Source organism: Passer domesticus, chromosome 1, assembly GCF_036417665.1.
Source record: "Passer domesticus isolate bPasDom1 chromosome 1, bPasDom1.hap1, whole genome shotgun sequence".
Classification (NCBI taxonomy): domain Eukaryota; kingdom Metazoa; phylum Chordata; class Aves; order Passeriformes; family Passeridae; genus Passer; species Passer domesticus.
The window spans coordinates 150,034,120-150,058,929 of NC_087474.1; the positions used below are offsets into that span (position 1 = coordinate 150,034,120).

Genomic DNA, 24,810 nt, shown 5'->3' on the forward strand with positions numbered 1-24,810 from the left:
CGGGTCGGGGCAGCGGCGGCGGGCGGGAGGCGCCGGGCGCAGGGCAGGGCAGGGCAGGGCAGCGCAGGGCGGCCCCGGGCCGCAGCGGCTCCTTGCCGGGGCTGGAGCGGCTCCTTGCCGGGCCGGAGCGCCTCCCGGCGGCGGGGCCCGCGGCCCGGCCTGCTCGCCATGAACATCGACGTGGAGTTCCACATCCGCCACAACTACCCCTGGGCCCGGCTGCCCGCCAGCGTCAGGCAGGTGCGGGCTGCCCGGCTGCCGGCGCGGGGAAGCGGCGGGGGCACACGGGGGGACACGGGGCACTCGGGGGGACACGGGGCACACGGGGGGACACGGGGCACTCGGGGGGACACGGGGCACTCGGGGGGACACGGGACACTCGGGGGGGACACGGGGCACTCGGCCCTCCCTGCCCGGGGCGAGGCGGGCGGGCCCGCGGGGTGTGTGGGGCTCTCTGTGGGGACACGGTATGGGGTGTGCGCGGTCCCTCTGTGGGGAAAGGGGGCTCTGAGTGTGTGCGAGGTGTCTGTGGGGGGATGAGACAACGGTGTGTGCTCTGTGTGAGAGGCGGGGAGTGTACGTGTGTGTGTGTGTGGCCTCAGGAGAGGGGTAAATCGGGGTGCTTGGGGGTCCAGAGGGAGGTGTGGGGTCCCCGCTCAGCCTGTGCAGCTGTCACACAGCTGAGTCGGGTGTCCCTTGTGCCACCCCCGAGTGGCGGGGGCCGGACCAGGACAGGTGCCTTCGGAGGCTTGTGCAGCCCCGTGTTGCAGTGGGCAGAGAATTGTTTGCTGCAAGTGGCTTATGGAAAAGAAAACCTCATGAAATTTTGATTGCGTGGATTTAATGGGCCTCTGATAGCAAAGAGGAGGTATTGTTTCGAGTTGAGAGGAGGTTCTTGTTCCAAAGTCTTACACTGCTGTAAAGCAGATGCTGTTAAACAATTGCTCAGAGGAAGGGTGGAGAGGATGAGTAGTTGCTGCAGGCCACGAGTAATGCAGTTTCTTGAGTTTGAGGTTCCAGGAGCAGTAAGAGGAGAATAAATGATGATTTTTCTTTCCCTGTCCAGCTGAGTGCGGTATTGTTAGCTCTGTGATTCAGGATAGAAAATATGCCACTATTTATTGCATTATTTACTTTAATGTAATGTCTGGAATACTGTTTTGTCTACTTTAGTGTTAGTATAGTCATTAATACTTTTGTCCTTTGAGCAAACACTTGGGTCCCTCTTTGCATATTTAATCAGTTCCAGACCCTGTCTCTGATATCAAGTGTTGCTTTTCTAATACCTGATTCTGCAGTTTGTGTGCAGCTTTCTTGCTTATCCCATATGTGCAGTAAAGTACCTTTTTGTCAAAGGTTCTCCTTTAATATATGCATCAATGAAGGAACCAGGAGAGGGAAGAGAAAAACCAAACAACCCAGATCACTTGTTGCAGATGCAGAGTAGAAAAGTAATATGGGGCATCTTGAGGGAATAGTTCTTGAAATGAAGCATCTGAAGCATGAACCAAAGTTCTCTTTTTATCTTCTTTCATGGTAGTCAAGTAATGTGCTGTGCTTGTTCCTTAATCTTGTGACCTAGGATCACTTGATAGTTTAACTTCCGCAAAGCTGCAGCTTGAGCTGTTTCACCTTTTTTTTTTTTTTTGTGTGTGTGTTAAAAGTTTCTTAGGTGCAGCAAGTAAAGCTTCACATCATTCACCATGCTTGTTTGTGCTACACTAATTGTGGGTAATTTCTCAAGGCTGAATGACACTAAATGCTTGGTAAATGTTTGATGGCACTTGTCTGATTTGAAAATCAGATGCTCCCTTTTTATCAGAGTGGTACTGGGAAAAATAATCTAAAAATGATTACTTAAATATGCATCCTGTGTAGAGACTTATTTAAAGGTGTTTTTGAACTCTTAGGCTAAAGATACTGTCATGTTGAACTGGAGCAATGACAGCTGCCTGCATGTTTCCTCATAAGACACTTTGCAGCAGTTTAACTAAAAGGTAGGGGGTTGTGCAAGTCAGTTAAAAGGTCTTTATGTTTTCAAGGGTCTTGGAAACTCCCAGAGGGAATATGAGAGGCAAGTGGTGCTCTACAGCATCCGCAATCAGCTGCGGTACAGGAATAACTTAGGTGAGTAAAAAAGCAAAGTAACTTCCGAGTCCTGCCCCATTCTTCTGTGTGGAAGCTTGTCTCTGTTGTAAAACTGCAAGAACAAGTCCAGTTCAAAGGTCCTTCCTTCCTTGAAAATAAATGCTCCTAAATAATAAAAGCATGAAAAATCCTGACTTTTGAGTCTGTTTGGCAACTTCTCTAGCAAAGCGTCTTGAAGGTTACTGAGTTGGTAGGTGGAACTGAATTCCTACTGTAGTTCTGCTGATATTTTCTAAGAAATTAAGAGATGTTAAGAGAGGGTTTGGCTAGTTAAGCCTGTCATTAGGTTAGATGCAGACAGTTATCCTGATTGACAGGAGCTTTTGGCTATGGCTTGCTTGCAGCCTTTCAATTGAGTTTACATTGACTGAAATAATTTTTCTTCCCAAAGCAGATAATAATTTCACTAATTAAAAGATAATTTTCTATAGGCTACATGAGTTCTGTCTCAATGGGCCATTTCCTGGTGACCTTTTAGAGAAGTCTGCTCCTTAAAGTCTCTGAGGCTACTTGTATCATGTGTAGAAATCCTTGGATGCTGAAGTCCTTGCACCACTACTTTATTTTGCTAGTAGTTTTCTGTCAATTGCCATTAGACTATTTTTAACCCTTTGTTGTTACACTTTTTAAAAAAGTTGACCACCATAGAACATTGTAACTTTTTCTCCCCTTGCAGTTAAGCATGTCAAGAAAGATGAACGTAAATATTATGAAGATCTGTTAAAATACAGTCGAGATCATCTCATGTTGTACCCCTATCATTTGTCTGACATCATGGTGAAAGGTCTGAGGGTAACACCATTTTCCTATTACACTGGGATAATGGAGGTGAGTGCACAACTGTGGTGGGGTGGTGTTGTTCTCCCTCTGAAGGTGTTGGTAATGGCCCAGTAGTGCATACAAGGCAGTGTCAGGTATTTTTTTTTGGTTTTGTATAGGCCTGCTAAGAAATAAAGAAACAGTAAGAAAAGTTTACAGAGAGCTGCTTTTGTCTGCAGTGTTTTCACTTCTGCCCTATTAGCCTTTCAAGAGCTGGATTTTGTCATATGGAGCTGGGGTGGGACTCATTCTGAGACCAGACTTTCTCTTTTGATGTTTGAGATTTGTGAGTCTTAACTTAAAACTCACTTAAAACTGTAAAAGAAATCCCTCATTTCAACCGTGTTGGAAACTTTTTGAGAAGCCTGAAGCAGATCTGTTTTTTTAAGAACAACGATGGTTCTGTTTTCTGTCAGCACTCTGGCAATCTTCTGTTTTCATTGGATATTTGAAGTGTTTTTATTTTATTTTGTATATAGTGATTGCAGACATAATGGATTAGTTGTTTGTTTATTCTGTTAGTACTGTTGGCAGTTCTGTCTGCTGGTTTGTTTTTGTGAAGAGAGATAGAGGATTTTGTTTGTTAGTTTTTCAGCCAACATTTTTCTTTGCAAAGCTTACATTAAACAGAAGTCTCACATTTTATGTATTCAACTTACTGTGTAATGATTAATCAAATAATTGTCAAGTTTAGTAAGGTAACTGACTTTAACAGATCTGTTTAAATTTCATTTCATTCTTAAAAGTAAAAATGACAGGCAGAATTTTGGACCTGCTTGTCTGAAACTATGACTTTCTTCTTGCAACTTAGAAGTTTTATTTTCTTTTTAAGGATATAATGAACAGTGAAAAAAGCTATGATTCTTTACCCAACTTCACTGCTGCTGACTGTAAGTATTATCCAGATGAATTACTGCTTTCAGTAAGTTAGAAATAAAGAGCTTCTGAAAATGGATTTGCAGGCATCTGTTTGCTTAAATATGAACTTGTGAATGAAGGTATAAAAAGTTTTAAATAGTGGTATTAAGCGTGTGCCCTTCATACAGAGTTCTGTCAGTACAGGCAGGACTAGAATTGGGCAGGTTTGAATGCAGGTAGGCATGATACAAAACCTTGCCTGTGTCCTTGCTTGTCCATTCCTACTTGCCTGCATTTCCTGTTGGTGGTTATCAGCAAACTGAGCTGCTGGTCCTTTCCTACTGTGCTTTTTTGCCATGTGTTGGGCAGAAGGCTTTAGCAGGACACTGAGAGGCTGCTTACACTCCCATGAATTGGCATCAGTGTGGATTGAGGGATGATGTACCAGAAAAGAGAGGCAAGAGGATCTGGTGTTTTATGACGCTTTGGATGTGCCAGATACTTTATCTGTTACACCTGGGTGTGGGATAAGTAGCTTAGGAAAGCAAAAACTGTGAACCTGCTGGAGGAGAGCAGAGTAAGATCACTAGCCTACTCAGAAGTCTTCTAGAGCAAAATGTAAAATGATGGCACAGGGATGTTATTAACCTGACACTGAAATGTTTTCTATAGTTAACACATAATTCCTTGCCTTTGGTATGCATTCATAAAGTAATTTTTAAGCACAGTGTGTAGTCAGGTGAGGAGTAGCCTGCAGCTTTTGGAAGCAGTTGGTTTTAGTTTTGGAAGGATATTCTCAGTTAACTACTGGTTAGCCTTTGTGTAATGTTGACAGCAGGGAAATGGATGAACTTTCCTCTGTACTATTTTGCGTGTTGGAAATCTAATGTTAGTCAGGAGTTTGAAGAAAGAGAACGTTTTCCTTTTTTTGTTTGATTTTTACTGCCCCTCCCACAGTTCTGTTATCTTTACACAGCTGCAGAATAGTGACTGCAGTGTAATTGACTTAAACTTCCTTAATTCCATTTTTTTCTTAAACGCTAGCGTTGAACTAGAAGTTGGAATTAAAGCTGAGACAGAATATGGCCTAAAACTAATGAATAGTTTTTTACTATCTGTTTGTGGTTCCTTAATGGTTGAAGGCTAGAGATTATGGAATTAAATTTTGATTCAGTTTAATTCAACTATATCTTGACCATATTCCCTAGAAGATTAAGTGGCCTTTTGTGTCTCTAATTCTTAGAATTCTAGTCCAGTGCATGGCATGGGCTTTGTTAAAGGAAAGAAAAACTATCACTATTAATCTGAAGTTGCTGATGGGAGTATAGGAGGAAAGGAGTTGTGTTATTACCTGCTACCCTGTGACTTGAGTGATTGGGTAATTATTTTTTTTTCCCCCGTAACCTGTGCAGAGTGAAAGAATGGGGATGGACTATGGAATGAATTTAGCTCCTATAACTGTCCTTTAATTTTGGATAAGAAAAAATAGAAAGGTTATTTAAGAAGAAGGTCTGATTCTTTGAAGAATGTTTAATATATCTTCAGCTTAAACCTGTCTTAAGATATATAAAACCTTACTTATTTTTCAGGTCTAAGACTTCTTGGCATAGGAAGAAATCAGTATATTGATCTAATGAACCAATGCAGGTCTTCAAAAGTAAGTTTGTCTTTAGTTTTCCCTCCCTTTCCTTTACCTGTCTGTCCCTCTACCCCAAATTATTTCATAGGAAATAAAGAATGGAATAATTTTCTGGCCCTGGTCAGTTTTAGTGTGGCTAATTTAATGTTATGTAGTGTATTATTAATTTTATTATGTTTACTCAAGTTAATAAAGAGCTTTTTTGTTTAAAATTATAGTAAAGGAAAAGGTATTAATTACTACTTTTTAATTTTTGTTAATCTTATAGTTTTGGAGCTGTACTTTATGGTACCAGATAACAAATGTCTCCTGGCCACTATAAGCAGGGAACAATGCCACTGGTTCCGAAAGAATTAATCCATGTTTTTATGTGTGCCATTGAGATCACAGTTTATTCTGGAACAGTGATCCATCTAGGTGTGAATTCTTGCAGTGTGTTTTTCTCTCAGACAATGTAATGAGTGCACAGACATCCTTGGATGTGAACAGCACACATGGAAAGCAGGGTGATGGTTGATAGAAGTAGGGTCTTTAGTATGCAACACTTTTTTGCTTTCTTCAGGGAGCTCAGAAGTGCTCTTGCAGTAGCTTCGTAGTCCTTTAACTGAAAGTGAGCTTATCAAAATACGCAGCTGATAGTGAATTAAAAAGTAATGACTGTCCAATGAAAGAGAAGCTATTTAGCTCTGTAAATAAACACTATCCTCCATTTTTTTCTTTCATAGATTGAGATTCACTGTATTTTTTTTAGCCCTGTTCTTATTGAGAATGTTGCACTTTGTTCCTTTAAGTAAATGAAATATGTTCCTAAAATGTGTTTTTTGAAATCAGTGAACTTCTTTAAAATACCCTGTTTCTATACTTGTGCTCTCTTACCTGTTCAAATTAGAAATGTCACATATAGTTTAAGTTTGGACTTGATCCTACTATGATGGAATAATGTGGATTTTAATTAGCAACACCTACAATATGGATGAGCTTTGGGAAGATTTAACAATATCAGATGGAAATACTTTTTTTTCCTTTCTATTTCCATGTGATCTGAGAGAAGAGAGAAACTTCTGCTAAATGACGGTGCTAATAATAGCATGTGTGTCTCCAGTCTGTAAATATGTTGTATTTAAAAATGGATGTTTATCCAGATCAGTTTTTATAAAGGTAAATGAATGTCTGTGCATGTGAAGTGCTCTTTATTACTATCTCAAATGGACTGTACCACTGCAGAAATTTTTCAGAAGGAAAACTGCCCATGATCTGTTGCCTGTGAAGCCCGTGGAGATTGCTATAGAGGCGTGGTGGGTCGTGCAGGCTGGTTACATCACTGAGGACGACATCAAGGTAGTGTAGTATGGATTTCATCTCTAAATCCGGGTGAATACTGATAGATCCTGAAAGCAGGGGCTTTCTTTCATATGAAGTACACTAAGATTATGTTACAAATTTGCAGCAGCTCGCTTAAGAGTATCTTAGAGGTTGTAACTAATGGAAATGGTGATGTTTTCTTTGACATGTTCTGCCCTCTCTCCCCTTTGTGCTTTCTGTACTATGTACAGTGTAGAGGTGGTTTTGTATCAGCCAGTCTATGGTAACTTACTTGCATGATCATATGATTTGTAGGGAACAAGCAACAAAGTATGTTTTCTTAGATTTCATATTGGAGCCCTGACAGGTCAGCTTTGACTGAATCTTCACCTTCACTGTAATTAGTATCAGAATGGCAGTAGATTTGATACATATTTTCTTTGTTTCTGTTCTTTGTGTCTGCTTAGTTTTTCATTGTTTGCACATAAAAAGCTTGTGAAATGACTTACTGTTTCATCCTCATTCTGCTTTCATTTCTCACAGGTGGTTTTTTTAGTCATTTGATCTGGATTTATTTTTTTTTCCTAGAAGTTTTTTGTTTAGATTAGAACATATTTAACGCAGTGATGGAATGTATTTTTTGAAATATCTCAGGCTACTCATATTTGGACATCACAGCAGCCCAGGGCAGTTTTTGAAGCCAATTACTTTGATATTGTAATGGTGCCTCTTTCTAGAATGATTCCAGTTATGTGGCTGAACACTGTTTGGAAGTTTTAAACAGCAAATCTTTTATACTGTGGAGTTCACTTGCCAAATTCTTGTGCAATTAATTTCCTTTCCTAGAGCATACATAATTTTGTGTGGGAACAAGCAAAAAAATGGAGAGACTTTTAACAGGAACTGCAGTAAATTCTTCAGTGCAAATATTTTGGCTAGGATCATGGGTTACTCCCTATACTCTTACGTTACTTATGACTGATTTGAGGCTTAAGTGTTTGGGAGGTTTTTGACTGGCATTAAGTTGCATAGACTCATTGCTCCAAGAAACTAATATGATGTTTTTTAACCTAGATTTGTACTACATCAGAGAAGTCTGCTATTGATAAGATAATTGATTCAGGTCCTCAGCTTGCTGGTTCCTTAGACTTCAATGTAGTTCACAGTAAGTTTTAATGAACATTTCTGATTTTAGATCTTGCTTAGTAAATTCTAGTAGTGTCTGGAAACAGGAATAAAGGCATAAAGGAGAGTTGGAGGAAAATATTCAAAAGCTTGTACAGACTACAGTCTAGATCTTGTAAATGGTTTAATGGTGAACAATTAGCAGCTCTGTTATTGTTTGAGTCAACAAATCTTTGATTAGAAGTTGTCAGTAAAGATTGTGGGGGACGAGAATGTAGATGAGAGCAAGAGAAAGTAAAATTAAAAATGTCAGAATTGGTAATCCCGATAATTAAAGTGCACTCCTTGCTTTTCAAGGGAAAGTTTTTTAGATTTTTCTTTTTTTTAATACCATAAAATGGATCTGTCTTGTTTCGTGGAAGTCTGCAGCTGTTATTGGCTTCCCATTTCAGTCTAACAAGTAATAGGTATAGACAAATCATATTAGGGAGTAAAAATTCACTGACAAAATCTTCTATGAAAAGTCTTGTCTACAATGGCTTAGCTTACTACAAGCCCTGAAACCTGCACACTGCAGTTTTTAATGAGAAATTGAGGCAGAATTCCATTGCCTGTTACTGAGCAGAACAAAACAATTACAAAAGTGAGGTAGGTAAAATTCATGCTCTTGAGGGGATCTGAAATAATATAAGGCTTAATAAAATTTTGATTCCAAAACCACTTCATAATCTTTCTTTATAAATGGCCCATTGCTTTTGGAGAGTGTTATAGATTAGATTTAGTCGGTTTAGAAGGATCTAATGTATGGAGAAAAATTGTACATGCAATTAATGTAATGGGTCTGTGAGAAAGATCATATTTTCTCAGCAAAGAGGACTGCTGAGTCCAAACTACGATGCCACCAATACATTTCAGGTATATAGATAAGGATGTATCAATAAGAGCTGAGTCTGAAGGATAGGTAGTGTAAACCACACTCAGCTTAGTGACTTGTAATGTCATCCTGATCCATTAAAGCTGGTTTGTTGATACTCTTAATTTTCTAAAGCTGAGTATGTTACTGCTGGAGCTGGACAGTGAATCAATGTGAATCCAAGTGAGTTGGTTGGTTAATGCAGGCATTTTATTTAAGATTTGATTGAGGATGGTAATTTAACTAGGTACACCATAGCTGTAATGGCACACACTATAGCTGAGTTCTCTGTGTGTATAAGACATCCTGACTGTTCCATTTTAGGTGCTCAGAGCACTTCACCTGAGGGCTCTGGGTCACTTCACTGCCACTGTAATGAGTACGGTGTAGATGCACTGATCTTGGGTGACACCAAAGAAACCACTCACAATAAATTTGGTTTATTTATGCTGTGCAGTTCAGCTTTATGCCTTACCATAGTTAATGTTCAATAAGTATTTAAATCATGCTTTCAGGCAGATGGTGTGATTCTTGGGGTGTGCTGTGCAGGGCCAGGAGTTGGGCTCCATGATTGTTATGAGTCCTTTCCAACTTAGCACATTCTGTAATTCTATGATAGCTGTTTCAAAACTTAGACTTTAAAGATAACTGTACTGTAATTTTTTTCCCTTTCTTAATGACTTCTTGCTGGCTTCTCTGCAGACCTCAGTTGAGATGCTTAGTGCTCAAAAAAGTTTCAAGCTGGGAAAGTGGAATTTTTAAATGTTTACTGTATTGTTGTCCTTGTTGTATGCAGCGTCTGTCTATATCTGCTGCAGCTTTGCTGATTCTTTGTGCTGAAATGCACCAGAACTTCCTTTTGCAGTTGTGTAAACAACACAATGTGTGGCAAGGACTTGTGAGGACCGCCAGAATTGATGTGTTTTAGTTTGTATCCTTGCTACCAGGTGTGTGACTTCTGGCCTGAGTAGCCAAACAAAGCCAACATCCTCCGCTGGCAAAACCAACTGAAGATAAAAACCCCACTTCTTGACAGTGCAGCGATAATGGTGAAAACTAAGTTGACATTTAGGCAGAGATTTGCTCATGTTTTTTTAAATGGAACTTCTTTAATCTGTGGTCATTTTGCTGTGCTGTCCTGGAAGTACTTGCAGAGTTCCAAGTGTGCTGCATCAGGCTGCAAGTGAGGAACTCTGGTTTAGGGTGACACCTGGTTAGTATTAGGTGTGGTTTATTGAACTGTGTGTGCATTGCAGATAAATATTCTGCTGGGGAGGCTATTAGGAAAAATAACTTTAACATTGGAATTTGCTGGTGGGGAAGTCTGCTTTATATCTTCAGTATTTTGAAAAATGCTTTTTTCTTTTTTTCTAAAATGTTTTCCTTTTATTTAAAAAGGTTTGTATAACAAAGGATTTATTTACCTTGATGTACCAATATCTGATGACAGCTGTATTGCAGGTAAGTAAATATTTCCTGTTATTTTACCTATGTTTTCTCAGCTTCCTTTCAATTGTTCTGTATACATGTTTGTGTCCAAACAAAACATTTGAGCTATGAAACTCTTCACTGACTAAATGTTGTCAATCCTAATAATACGTTGTTTTTTTTGTATAGAGGATTTATTTCTTTCAACTTGTATTTTTAGGTTGTATTGAATGCATATTTAGGGAAGATGAGATTCTTTTATGGGGGTCATGGCATGAATTAATAAGTACCCTCCTATAAGTTTGTAATGAAAAGAAAGAATAGCATAGAGAATTGTAGTTATCTTACCAAACATACATAGGATTTTGACTTCTTTCCAGACAGATGTAAGGTTTTAATAGATACCAGTTCTATTATTCATGGGTATTGTCACCTCAGTTAGTCACAGACTGTGCCTGGGGACTGTGTAGGAGCTTAGACTAGCACACCATGTGGCCTGCTCTTTGAGCAGCTTGTTTTGCTGTGAGAGGTCTCAGGGGTTTCTGAATTCACTATAATCTGCAAAGGCATAGGTTGTTTGGAAATTGGTCATGCAAAAGTACCTGGCATTGCTGTATAGATAATTTAAGTGAAAGTTCTCTAAATACAAGAGACTTACTGCTTAGATAATTGCTCTGGAAGTCTCAGTTGTGCAGTATGTGGGTGGTGTGGACTTCTTCCAGAAAAAAAACCCCACTCCTACTTTTTGTCCTACTCCAGTCGTGATTTAATCTCCATCCACATTAAAAATCATTTTATGGCCTGGACACTGGAAATTATCTGTAGTTGATGAGCTGGAAAGTGCAAGGCTATGATGGAAGTTAGCATGGCTTTAGTTTCGGTAAGAAAATATGTTGACAAACATTGCTTGCTTAAGGAGTGGGGCAATTTTAAATACATCATATGCTATGTTCAGATTTTTATTCTTTGTGTCTGGGAAATTCACAAAATTGCAGGTGCCGTGAAAACTAAAGTAGGGATTAATTTTTCTGTTTTAGTACAGTTTCAGTTCAATAAACTAAGTGACCAAATTGTAATTATGAAAGTAAATCTTATTTCAGTGCCACCACTCGAAGGTTTTGTGATGAACAGAGTGCAAGGTGATTACTTTGAAACACTACTGTACAAGATATTTGTTTCAATAGATGAACATACTAATGTGGCAGAGGTAAGTAAAACTTGACCTGTCTGGGAGATAGGAATACTTGAAAATGGCCCAAAGCACACTGCTAAAAATACTTAGAGATAAGTGGCTGATATACAGTGATTTTGTTTACCCATACTGCCAGGCTTAAGATGCAGCCTGTAGCTTCTATAGTGCTTCACTCTTGAAGGAGTACCTTCAGTTCAGTGAAACAATTGCATTAGCTGGAATGAATTTATAGAGTTGACTAAAGTAGGCTTTTATATAAGTTAGAACTGGAACAAAGTCTGTTTTGCTAATGTGAGAAAAGTTCAAGTAATTTTTTCTTTGGCAGTGAAAGCACACAGGGTGTTGGCTTAAAATAGGAATGTAGCTTTTGCATAAGCATAGTTTGAGTATGAGAAATATGTTTTCATAAGAGCTTCTCAAAACTTGCTGAATACATGTCTGAAAAATGCCCATTAAATATATCCAGGATTTGTTATGCTCATTGCGTGTCTTCTGACATGCATGACTAACCTAAAATTATATATACAGGGTTAGCCTGGAAATTACAAAGTGGAAGATAGCCTCATATTTCTTCTGCATGCTTTCAAGTGGGACAGTTATGAGGCTTCATGCTCTTTTTTCATCATCTGATGCAGACAAAATTGTTTCTACCAGTACAGGCTGGGTTTAGAAATAAGACCAATAAAAAGATGCCAAATCCCACAAACAGTGATTACCTGCCCTGTTAATATGGTATTGCTGACTGGTCTTCTTGTCTTTTTTTTTTATTTTTAAGCTGGCAAACGTGTTAGAGATTGACTTATCTTTAGTAAAGGTATGTATGTACAATGCATTTGTTTAACTGGATGCAGAAAGTTCACTGTCTTGCAACCTTGGTTTCATAGAGCAGTTCCTTATTCTGTGTGTATGTGTTCTGCAGAATGCTGTGTCCATGTATTGTCGGCTAGGCTTTGCTCATAAAAAAGGCCAAGTAATAAACCTGGATAATCTTCATCCATCATGGAAGAATGTTCCTTCTGTAAACAGACTGAAGTAAGTGTCTTTACTCTTTCTTAGGCTTATTTTTCTCATTGAAGGGAAAACTTAGAACATCTGTTTTTAAAGCTATTCATTGCTTTCTAAGACTTCTGAAATAACAAATCTCACTTGGCTTTCTAATGTGTCTAATGACAAGAACAGGTGATCTTCATGTTAATCTGAGGATGAGGAATGGTAAATCAGTCTGTAAGTTCAGAGTGCTCCATTTGGTGCTGTTACTTACTGCTGGGTTTTTGACCTTTAGGTACCTAGTTGCTCACTTTTCCAGCAGATGAATGTGTATTTGTTTTAGACTCCTGGGACCAGAAATAACAGCTGTCAGTGTGCTATTACAGAGGCTGTGGCTCTTGGCACTGCTGGCAGTGAATATGTGCATAGAGTTTGCTTGTTTACTTTCAGGAGCCATTGCAGTTCTGTCAGTGACACTCTCACGTTAGTGTGTATCTATGTCACTTCTGAGGAAAGTGCTGTTAATACCAGTCAACAGAGTGCTCCAAGTTGAATTACCAAGTTGCATTAGTTAAGAATTGTTAGGTGCTTTTAGTTCAAAATCTGCTAAGCTATTTAAAATTACTGCTATGCCTGTTTTCTTTAATGCTTTTTCAGACTGTGAGAACAAAGTGGATTAGATTTTTTTTCCATTGGATTCTTCAGTGTTGCTGGTTTGATTTTTAAGATCTTTTCACAGTCTGATATTTCCAGCCCCCCAGATAAGCCTTTCTGCTGAAGCTAAGCAGGACCCTGAGGGATACTGAACTTCACTGATTTAGGGCTTGGACATATTGAAAGGCATGTGTTGTGTATGCCTGTGCATGGACTACTAGCACTGGAAGGCAGAGATACTTCTCTGGTGCTACAGTGACCGATAGATGTGGATTTTAATTCACATTAATAGGAGTACTTTGGATCCTCAAAAGATGCTGCTTTCATGGGACAGTGGGGAAAACAGAAGTCCTATACAGGAAGCTGGGTCATCAGCCACAGATACAGATACCAACAGTCAAGATGATCCAGGTTAGCACTAACAGTAAATTTTAATGCATTAGGATCAATTATTTTTATATTTATAGAGTGGCATAGGCTGTAAAGAGGTCTAGAAACAAGTGAAACACAGGTTATGTAGATCCTTTTGTCACATGGACTACTCAGTGGGGGAGGTGGTGTCTACTTCTTGGTTTAAGAGTCTCCAGCTAAATAACTTTTTTCTGAAGATGAGACTGATCTGTATTGTGGATATAAACTTGACACAAAGATACCAACCTCTGAATTAAGCTAATCAGTAGTTTAGTAGTAATAAGGGAATTTTGTTTTACTTGGTGTAGCGATAACTAAGTTTTTCCTTTTCTTTCCCTTTATTAGATTTGATTAAACTTAATGGTACTATTTTTAAATAAAACAGATGTGATCATCTACTTCCTTTTTGTTTTCTATTAGCTGAAACAGCCAGTGTGAGCAGCCTGAACCTGTCCAGTGGACACACAAAGCGCATTGCCTTCCTGTTTGATTCCACTCTCACTGCCTTTTTAATGATGGGAAATCTCTCACCAGTATGTCCAAATTGTTTGATGTGTTATGGCAGGAATAAATATGTAAAGCTTTAAATTACTTTGGTATCAATATAATACAGCTTTATTTAAAAAATAAATACTAAAATTTTCTTCTGTATTATTTGCTAAGTAGTAATTTGCTTAATACAACTTCTACTTGCCCATTCTGTTCTCAAATAAGACAATTTTGTTGTTTCAGAACTTAAAAAGTCACGCGGTCACTATGTTTGAAGTTGGGAAACTATCAGATGAGAGTCTTGACAGCTTCTTGGTGGAACTAGAAAAGGTAAATTGTTACATGTTTGACAAAATGCTTTTTCAGCACTTGAAGTGTTAAAGGGGCCAACTTCACTTTCTAAAGATAATTCTAGAAAAACAGCTGTAGAATCATGTAGAAGTTATGATGATGATGAAGAAATGATACAGCTATTAATTTCTGTATCATTTCATACCAGTCAGGATGACTGGACACTTCTATCCTTTTACCTAAAGAGTGAGTCATGGTTCTGATCTATAGATATTGTCTTTGTGTACTTTTTGACCATACTACTAGCATGGCCAAGACCTGCTTTTCATTTAATAGTTGCTGTAGATCACCTTTGCATATAACTGCAGGGTTATTACTCAGTTAGAAAGCTTTAGAATGCTAATGTGTTCATCTTTCCTTTGGTGTAATTGAACAACCTGCCAGTAGCATGCATTTGTTTGTTTCTTGTTTAGGTTCAGAGCACAGGGGAGGGGGAAGCACAGCGATACTTTGACCATGCCCTTACACTGAGAAACACGATCCTGTTCCTGCGGCACAATAAAGACCTGGGCGCGCAGGCTGTGCAGCCTGACCAGCCAAATAACGGTACTGTGAGCACCTCTGGAAAGCCTTCTGAGTTGGTTTACTTATCTGCCATGGACTCAGCTTTATGCCCTTGCTGCTCATGTAGCAGTCAGTATCCTACTTGTTTAAAAATACTTTGAAATATTTTTCATCATCCTTCGAGCCTGTGTTGCTGGGTTTGCTTGTTGAATGACAGATTTGGTTGCCGAGGCATGCACTGAAGACCCAGAGCAACAGATTAAAGCGTAATAAAGGCAAGAAAAGCTGAACTTGAGATTGTTTCAAATCACATGCTTCTGAAAGCCATATAGAAGAGTCAGCTGTTCTGTCAAAGCAACATTTTTCAAGCTATGAATAGGAATGTGTTCTTCTAATGGGGACAGATTTTTAGGTTTTTCTTTTAAAACTTAGTTTTCTCAGTATCTCTGTGTTTTATTTCCTGTGTTCACTTAGTTGGTGAGGAACTAGTTCCATGTCAGACAGTCATGTATACTTAGAATTGCTAAAATTTTGTACAGATTTATTAAAATAAGCCCAATTGTTTAAAACTTCATTGTGGAAAATACTGTATTCATGGCTTAGCAGAGAATGGAAAATCTGAAGTCATAGTTTGTGTATGTATGTTCCATTTTAAGTGATAATTTAAGAATCTTGTGTTTTGAACATAGGATTTCCCTTGGACCTGTTACGATGTGAGAGTTTGCTTGGTTTGGATCCAGCTACCTGCAGCAGAGTTCTCAACAAAAATTACACTCTGCTGGTTTCCATGGCACCACTCACCAATGAAATTCGACCTATTAGCAGCTGTACACCCCAGGTGAAAAAATCTGTCAGATGTTCCTTTTAAAGTGACAAAATTATTAACCTGTAGAATATCACTGTAATTAATCTAATAAAAAGATGTTAAGTTGAGGAAAAATGTGAATATTTAGTAAATGAACTCTATTTAACTTGTTAACAGTTTTTCTGTTCAAGTCAGAGTCAGTGACAGATACTTTGTTCTTGAATTTAGATTCACAGAAAATACATTACTGTCAGCTTTCTGTGAAGACTCATGTTCCTGGACTAAGTACCTAGAATATAGTTAGTGGAGAGTAATACATTTGTATTTCAGTGCTCAAAAACTGGATTTATTTCTTTTAAACTGTTTCTTCTTAAATCTGTATGAATGAAGGTTGCAATCTGAAGTTATTTATAATTTCTTGAATTATCTCTCTTCAGCATATTGGGCCTGCAATACCAGAAGTCAGTTCAGTTTGGTTCAAACTGTATATATACCATATAACTGGACAAGGACCACCCTCCCTGTTGCTCTCTAAAGGAACACGTCTTCGAAAACTCCCAGACGTTTTTCAGGTAGTCTGTGTATGGATTTATTCTCCCTTCCTTCTCCAAGTGTTTCAAAGATACTCTGTATGGTATTTAGAGATAACAGTTGAAGTCAGCGATGCAATTCATTGTAGATGATGTTCCTTTTCTAGAAGCAAGTTTTATGCAGCATCTTGATTTGTTTTCTTTTAAAGTTCTGATAAAGGAATGCTACTTATATATCTCCCTTTGTCAGAATGTGACTTCCGTATATTTAATGCCACCCCTTTTAAGTGTAACATGTGGCACTGCAGTCTTAATAATTGAGGTTTGTTACCCATTCACAGAGAGTGTTAGAAAAGTGTAGAAGAGCTGTGTGAAAAGGTGAAGACCTAGTATATTGTGCTTTTTTTGTAGTGCTGTGCAAGAAACATCATTTCTGCACATAATTCTGCCTGGTTTAGAAGATGGCTAACATGATCACTTCCAGTTTGTCCAAATCTGTGCTGGAGACTTTGGAGTTATTGGCTGTAATTCTCCCTACAATTTTAAAGACAAAATACTTTAAGAAAGGTTGCATTAGATTGGAAAAAAGATCTTCGTAGCCCCATAGCCTGACCTGTAGCAGTGTCTGGAAGCAGGGAGAAGCAGCACGTTATGCAATACTTCCTTTTAAGACTTTTCCACTCTCCTGCATGTTCTGGTCTTGAACTCCCTGGCTGCATGTGATTCTCTGTACACAGAGATTGTGACTTGAATTGTTGGCTCTGCACTGATGAGTTGATTTCCTCAATTCCTACCAGCCTGGAATCCACCTAACTTTTAATTATCCATACAGTGCTTTGGCAAGGAGTCTCACAAAACAGCACAGATGATCAGCTTCTGCCTGAAAGATCTCAGATGCTGCCTTCTCCTATTCTTTCTTTGAGATACTAGTAAGGACAAAGGAGCACTGCTGGGTATTCTGTGTACTAGACAAATGTAGGTGGAAGATTGACATGACACATTCTAAACTTGCCTGAACCAAAAAATCTTTGCATCTATTGACTTTGATTTGAAATGCCGTGTTTGGGTCTTGCTGCTCACAATAGAATTTGTAAAGTAGTATTGTTCAATTTTATAATTGCAGAGAGGTCTTTAAAGTTTTTGTCTCATTTTTTTAATCCTGTTGATACATGAGGAACTAAATACTTTAGAAAGGTTTGGAGACATTCAGAGAGGGAATGCATTCTTTGGTGTACCTATATCAGCAATGCTCTCTAGCACTAGGATTCCTCAAACCTTTAATGTTTCCCTTCCCTTTATGATTTAAAAAATTTTGTAGATTACCTGTAAGATTTACTGTAAGATCACATAGGATTAAGTGAATCAAGTCTTCTAGAGCAGAAAGCATTTTTTAAGGGCATTGGTGATGACCTTGATTCAGACCCTAGTTTGTCATTAGTTTAAACCGCCTGTACATGTATGAACTGTGCACTTTTGTTAGTAAAGGAACATTCAGTGTGGTAGCCTTGGAAAACTTCAAAGTACTGCATTAATCTCAGTGTGCTCACAGGATAGATTTTCTTGAAATAAATGATCTCCCAGTCTGGATTTTTCCTCTATGGGAATATGAGTGCTTCTCTCCTGCTGCTGTTCTGCAATGTCATTTTCTTAGGGAACTGTCAAGATATTTCTAGAAATCTTATGGAGTTGCAGTGGAATTCAACCTTGAAAACTGAGAAACTCGGAAGTTATTTGTGGTTTTGTCTTCCTGTTCCCCACCCTGCCCTTGACAGATATTTTGGGGGTTGATTTATCTTTGTTCTTTGCTGATAGTGTTAGTTTATCCATCTTATATTTTGCTTTTAAATTTATGTGGGATTATATTCATCTCCTATTTGCTGGAAGGGTGCTGCAATGGCCACATACCTTTATAGGATTTGGTGACAGATACCTCCTGTCCAAAATAGCATCTTAACTTTGAGGTTGGCAAACCTCAAGATGTCAAAGGTCTTTACCAAGAATACGAACATGAGTGATCCTTGGTTGCAAGTATAGCACTGTAGAGCTGTAGTTACCTATAATAACTTCCTAGTTGTATATGCTAATGCCTAGCTCTAATATTTCACTTTATGTGCTTGGATAATTGGTTACTACTACACACACTCTTAATTTCTCTCTTCCAGGGTTACGATCGCTTACTAATTACATCTTGGGGTCACGACCCAGGAGTAGTTCCTACTTCAAATGTGCTCACAATGTTGAATGATGCTTTAACTCATTCTGCTGTTCTAATTCAGGTACAGAGTGCTCTGTATAAATGATGAAAACCTGCATAATTTTTTGAGTTAACCTGTTCTGTGGTAGAGGATATTAAAAATCTAGAAGAGGTACATTTTTGCCAAGAGCTGAAAAATACATTTAACTTCTGTAGGCAGTGCTGCTGTGATTCAGTTGTGGTTAAGACGCAGGTTTCGAACTGAATTCACACTATGTAGGTGTTATTATGGGCAAGCATAATGAGTTTGGTAGCTAAAGTAGGGGAGATAGTAAACTGGGATGAAAGTGAAGGGTCCACAAGGATTTTAGACAGCAGTGACTGGTATTATGAACTGATATTTCAGAAATCAGCTTTTCAGACTGCTTGGTATTCAGCTTTTACATTAAAGTATGAACAAAGCATGCTGTTTATCACAGCAGAGTAAGTTGGGCTTTTCTATTTGGAAGAATTAAAATAGTTTTCTCATCAGTTTATTTGGTTCAGCTGAACTCTCAGAATTAATCATTTAAATAAATAGATGTTTAATACTGTAACAAACATAAAATTACACATTCTCCCAGGCCAGCTTGTAAGCGGCCTGTGACTGCTGAAAAATGTTCTGTATGCAGGAGTGGGAAGTCCCTTTTGTTCCAGAAGTGCTCAGCCTTTAGAAAATGTTTTTATAGCCAGTAATTGGAGAGAAAAATTATTCCTCTTCAGTGAAACTTAATGCCACTGTGTTTACCACATGCATTTTAAGGGCAAAGGTGGGGTACTTCAATTATTTCAGCTGAGCAAGATGTTTAATGTGTAAATGCCTCCATTGGTTTGTTTCATCAGCTTGGGTTCTACTCCTTAAAAGGGAATACAAGTAGGATTGAGCTAAGCTGATGAGTATTTTTTTCTGTTCCTAATTTAATTTCTTGGTGTTCAGGGTCATGGCATGCATGGAATGGGAGAAACAATACACATACCTTTCCCTTTTGATGAAGCTGAGCAACAGGGAGGTAATGGATTGTCTTCCATGTAATTTCTACATTACATTACACATCTGTTGCACATCACCTTGTGCAATAAGGTTGCAGTAATCCTTTTCAAACAAATTTTATTGATCTTATGAGTCATATGAGAAAATGGAAAGTTTTAAATGGCTGACAAGTCTGTTCTGAGTTTAAAGATACTGCCTTCCCCTTTCTGTCTTCTGACCTAATTAGAATATGTTTTCTGGCCTCTTATCTCCTAACATAGATGTAAAGAATTATTAACTAGCATATTTATTAACTGCATAAATAATTCTTCCATATATTATATTGAGCATTTTTTAACTGTAAGACAGTTGAGGCCAAAACTGAACAAATTTACCTTGATTATTAGCACCAGGAACCTACCATCAATGTTTTTTCCTCAGGAAAAGCTTTGCTAGCAAAATCTATTCCTTCAAAGTCTGCCTAGCTCAGCTGAGTTTGAAAGGCAGAAATTAACAACTTCTCAGTAGTCCTTGATGAGTAGGACAGAAGCTTTGCATAGTTGAGGCTATAATCTTTTCAAGTGAGAGCTGTCATAAAAGCTGTCATATGAATTTCCAGGTACAAAATCTAAAATTATTTAGGCTACCACTTAGAAAAGTCTGGGCCAAGTAGAAATAAAGCTAACTTCCTAATTTAGTTTTTACTAGGTTCAAAATTTGTTACTGTTATATTTGGTCTCTCTGATATGTCTGGTTCTTCATCTAATATAAAGTTGGAAGAAACCCTGAAGTTAGAATCTGAGTTCTGACATGAACAACTTGATGTTGAAATTTCTTGTTAAGCTCTAATGCTGTATTCCAATTCTTCAGAATTTCAGCTATGTGAGTCATGTATCTTGCTTTGCATCTGTCATAAAAGACTGGCACTGAAAGAGCTGGACACCTGATTCCTAGCTGAACCTTGCCATTTCTGCTGTCTGAATGTGTCTGTGTAGGAGACAGATTATATTTTGTTTGTATTTTTCCTTCTCCTTGGCTCTATTACTATACTATAAAATACCACTTAATGCTTGGTGTTATCCCATATCTAACAATGTGATCACTAAGATGGAGCATTACAAGCAGGAAAAAGCCAAATAAAAAGCTTACCCTGGCTTAGAGAGGAACCACATGGTTATGGGGAGGCCTCTTTAAAGTACACTGGAATATGTTTTGTTTCCTCCTTAGACTTCTCTCGTGTGAACATGGGCATTCATACAGCTTTAAAAATACTGAGAAACAAAGTGGACTTGCAGCATTTTTGTGGCTATGTCACAATGTTGAATCCTTCAAGTCAACATGCTAACAGAAAGCTGAGTGATGCTTCTGATGGAAGAGGTTGGTTACCAATAATTTTATCTGTCTTTTTTATCTGTGTCCCCTTAATTTCACATACAGTCACTTGAGCAAAGGATTCTTTGATTTGTAACTCTACAAAATATTATCCAACACAGATAGGAACTAATTTTGAGTGTAAATCCTTTGGCAGTAGGCTTACTTCCTAATTCTTGTTGAGACTGGCTCAGAAATACCAAATACAGATTGATAAATGACTGAACTATAACAGTCAATAAAGGGAACAAATACTCTTTTAAATATAAAAGAATAAATTGTAACATTTTTATGTGCCAGAGCTTAATCTTTCAGAAGTGCTGAGGATCCCTAAATAACTCTTCAGTCCCAAAATGAGTCCATCCCTATGTTTATCCCTATTCCTTCTTCCAGTTTTATGGCTTTATAGTCCTTGGATAAAGGTAACTAAACTTCTATTCATGTGTATGTTTATGTAAGAATTACTTTGCCTTTAGGAGAGACTGAACTGGCATCAGGGTCTGATGTAAATGGGAGCACAGAATCATTTGAGATGGTAATAGAAGAGCCCTCAATAGATTCTGCAGTCAAGCAAAGCCTTGAAGGTAAAAACATGACAAATGGCTTGTAGTAAACATTACCTTGTTTTTAAGGATCTGAATTCATTGTTTGATTATTCTCTGGGACAAGTCCCATGTGAAATTCCTCTATAGATTCCCTTAAATATTTGAGCAGTTCAGTAAATGAGCTGTCTTAAAAAAGCATGAGCTGTCTAGTAGATCCAAATCTAAGATTTTTGACCCCAGAATGAGCTTTCTTGCTTTCTTTTTCTTACACATTGGTTATCTCTTGTTCTTTCTGTAGTACCCACAACTGAACTGGAATGGGTTCCCCTGGAATTATGCTTTGGCATTCCACTTTTCAGTTCTGAATTGAATCAGAAGGTCTGCAGAAAAATTGCCACTCACGGATTATGTAGAAAAGAAAGGTGAGCTCTAATTTACTGGTTGCAGGTTTAACAGATGATGTGTCTGGAGCTTCTGCAAAAAGAGACACCTACAACTCAATGAGTATAAACCAAAAGTCAGCTATGTTTATAGAGTAGCTAATTCTGATGTGTGAGGGAGTTGTTTTTTGACTCATAGATGTGTAACACTAGTCCTCAGTTGTGCTAAGATTAGGCTTTTTTACAGTTTTGTAAAGCAAAAATTAATTCTTTGTTGCAAACTGTCTATAAGCAGATCAGGAATAAGTGAATTTGGGTGTCTTCCTACTCATTTGCCTTTCCTAGCCTAGCACAGGCTTTTTTTCCTCCTCCTAACTCTTCTAGAGTGGGGGAGGAGAGCTTGCTGGTAATGCTTTGATGTAAAATGCATTTAGTTCTTTTAGAAATTTTCTTTACTGTTGATACCATACTTGAGAAGTTTAGTCATGGCTTAGGATCCAGCTGTCTAATGCTTTTTACTGCAGCTTTTCTTTATGAGAGATTATTCTTTCAACAATGGAATTTTGGGGTTTGTTTCTTTTGTTTTGTGTGGAGGGGGCTTGTTGGGGCTTTTTGTGGATTATTTTTTGTGGATTTTTTTTCCCTAAGGCATGGTTTCTGGAAATCAAAAGTAAGGCTGCTTGAAAATAAGACTTAAGACTCTTATTGTAGTAGTTGACCTGCTTTTAACAGTGTGTCACTAATATAAACTTCTTAAAAGTCATGTTACCAGACTGTCCTAGATAAGAATGAGTCTGGTATATTACTTATTTTACATAAAATAATATTTTTCAATTGCAGTAGTTTCATTTTATTCAGTGTAAATGGTGTGGAAAATAGCCTTTACCTGACTAGACTCAACAGCAGATGAGTCAAGCACCTCTTCAGTCATGAGAGTGTTATCAAACTTCATATGTGAAAGCTTTTGTCACTTGATGTTAGATACTACTGGAATTATTTGTGAACAAGTGAGTACAGGGTTACTTTACTGGTAAAAAATTGTGTACCATGACCATTGCTTCTTTCGTTTTGCTTTTTACAGCCTTCAAAAACTCTTACATTCCAGTAGAAAGCTGTCTCTTCAGGTCCTTAATTTTGTTCATTCATTCCAGGTAAGGAGCAATAATCCAGATGTTAATTGTTCTGTATGACCTATCATCCTTTTCTACTCTCTTACCTGCCTTTCTTGGGTGCATGAAAACATATATGGTTTGGTTCATTTGCCTTTTCTTTAAATGCTAACTGTGTTAAGCACTCAAGAACTATTTGAAGGACAAAGGAAGTACTTCCCTGTCCCGTTTTTAGCCTCATTTAATACTTGACTCCACTCTGTGGTTGCTTCCACTGCGTAATTATTTTCATTGTTTTTATGGCACTTGCTGAGCAAAGCTGTCCTTCACTCCTGCTGTTGTAACACAGCCTACTCTGCTGGTTGTGTGGTCGCTGCTTGGGTGTGTTGGAGAGATTTACTGCACACCAGGGAGATGCTAAATTTATCTGCTTCTCAAATCCTTAGAAAAAAATAAAATATATATATACCATGGATTTCATGCCAGTTACTTTTGTACTTGTCCTAAGATCCTCTAGACCTTAGTGTTCAATGGGTGTAAATATGTAAAACTACAGAGTCTGGAAGGATTTTTTAGGAGTGTAAGTAGGAAATAAGGATCTTGTGTAGTAGGCAAAGAGGAATGTCAGGTCTGCAGCCTGCTCTAATTCTGCATGGAAGCAAGCCATGTGTAACATGGAATCTGCTTAGGTGCTCTGTCTTATGATACTTTTCTGTAAAACTCTGTTTTCAGTAAGATAATGAATTTGCAGGTTACTTAACCAGGTAGTGTTATGGATGGTGTCATCCTGAAACTGTTTCCTCATGAGAATGTTAGAGATTCCCAGTAGGTTTGAAGCCCTGAAACCAACTGCCAGTCTGAAGTGGCTCCTGTCCTAATGTGTTAGATGTTGTCTCTGAGATACACTTTTCTAGATTATGTCTATAGAAAGGGGGAAAAAAAAGGTGCTGCTGTGAGTTTTAAGATGAGAAAACCAAACTTCTGGGAAATAGTACCCCTCAGCATATGGTCAAGTAATTTCTTCCAAATACATGTATCCATCTTAGCATGGTACAGGATAAATAGATAGATGTCCTGAAATTTTAGAGCTTTCCATTAATTTTTTCTAGGTCTTCAGTTTTAAGTCTCAAGCTTCCCTGAAGGTTTCTTGGAAACCAGATCTTGTATGCAAAATGCAGCCGAGGCATCTGTATACTTACTTCATTTTATTAATTCTGTTTTTATTTCCATAAATATTTGGTATTCACTGGACTATAGTAACACACTTCAGAAACTCAAAAATGTATTTGCAGATTAGATTAACCTGTCATATTCTTTGTTTTTAAGACAGGGTTTTCTTTGTTTTGCTTTTAGGAAGGTATTTCAACGCTGGATCAGCTCCATGATGCTGGCTCTTCAAGTTCACTTCTGCAGCCAATTTCTGCAGACATGGGTGTTCCTCTTCCTGCCAAGAATCTCATGTTCAAGGAAGGTGTATTATCTGAATGGAATGGATGGGCTCCTTCCTCAGTTTTTTTCAACCACACCTAGGGAAAAGGTCAAATAGAGGTTCTTGTGTATTGATCACTAAATGCCTTTCTTCTATTATGGTTAATTCCTAGTGCCAACCACTAAGAAGTGTATGCTGCTGCTGCAGCATAACCCATGTAAAAATAGTGTTACAAAATGTGTTGTGTTGCAGTACTGGGGAAGTACTTAAACTGTCTAGAACTTGTTACTCATTACTGCATATCTTGCTGCAACAGAGAGCTTTTTAGCTGTCAGCACTATTTTTATCTTGAGACAATCTTTCTTTTATAACTAGACATGCCCTTTCTAGGCTTTCTGATGATTGTTAAATTTCTATGCTGTCACCACAAAATTGCAATAGTAGTTTTCTATGTTCGTTACTCAGACATAAATTCTGTTTAGTTTTTTACTGTATTACTGAAATTTTTTCTGTATAAAGGTAAGAGATTTGGCTCTTCCTCTGAAAGCTCAGTGATACCAACTGATTAAATAAAAATATCATGATGATATGGGGCATTAAGGATTGTTGAATTCTGTT

The 24,810-nt window shown here is 38.1% G+C and overlaps 1 protein-coding gene across 1 annotated transcript; it reads left to right on the plus strand.

The window, feature by feature from the left end:
* Positions 1-24,436, plus strand: FAM91A1 (family with sequence similarity 91 member A1). The gene is made up of 24 exons (XM_064396253.1): positions 1-240; positions 2,043-2,127; positions 2,825-2,976; positions 3,800-3,857; positions 5,415-5,482; positions 6,689-6,802; positions 7,841-7,931; positions 10,203-10,265; positions 11,333-11,439; positions 12,200-12,238; positions 12,344-12,456; positions 13,358-13,476; positions 13,897-14,009; positions 14,209-14,295; positions 14,730-14,862; positions 15,510-15,658; positions 16,063-16,197; positions 18,318-18,431; positions 19,326-19,398; positions 20,586-20,735; positions 21,206-21,313; positions 21,573-21,696; positions 22,736-22,805; positions 24,117-24,436. The coding sequence occupies exons 1-24, from the start codon at positions 169-171 to the stop codon at positions 24,291-24,293; spliced, it is 2,514 nt and encodes an 837-aa protein (XP_064252323.1). The 5' UTR covers positions 1-168; the 3' UTR covers positions 24,294-24,436.
* Positions 24,437-24,810: the final 374 nt, after the last annotated feature.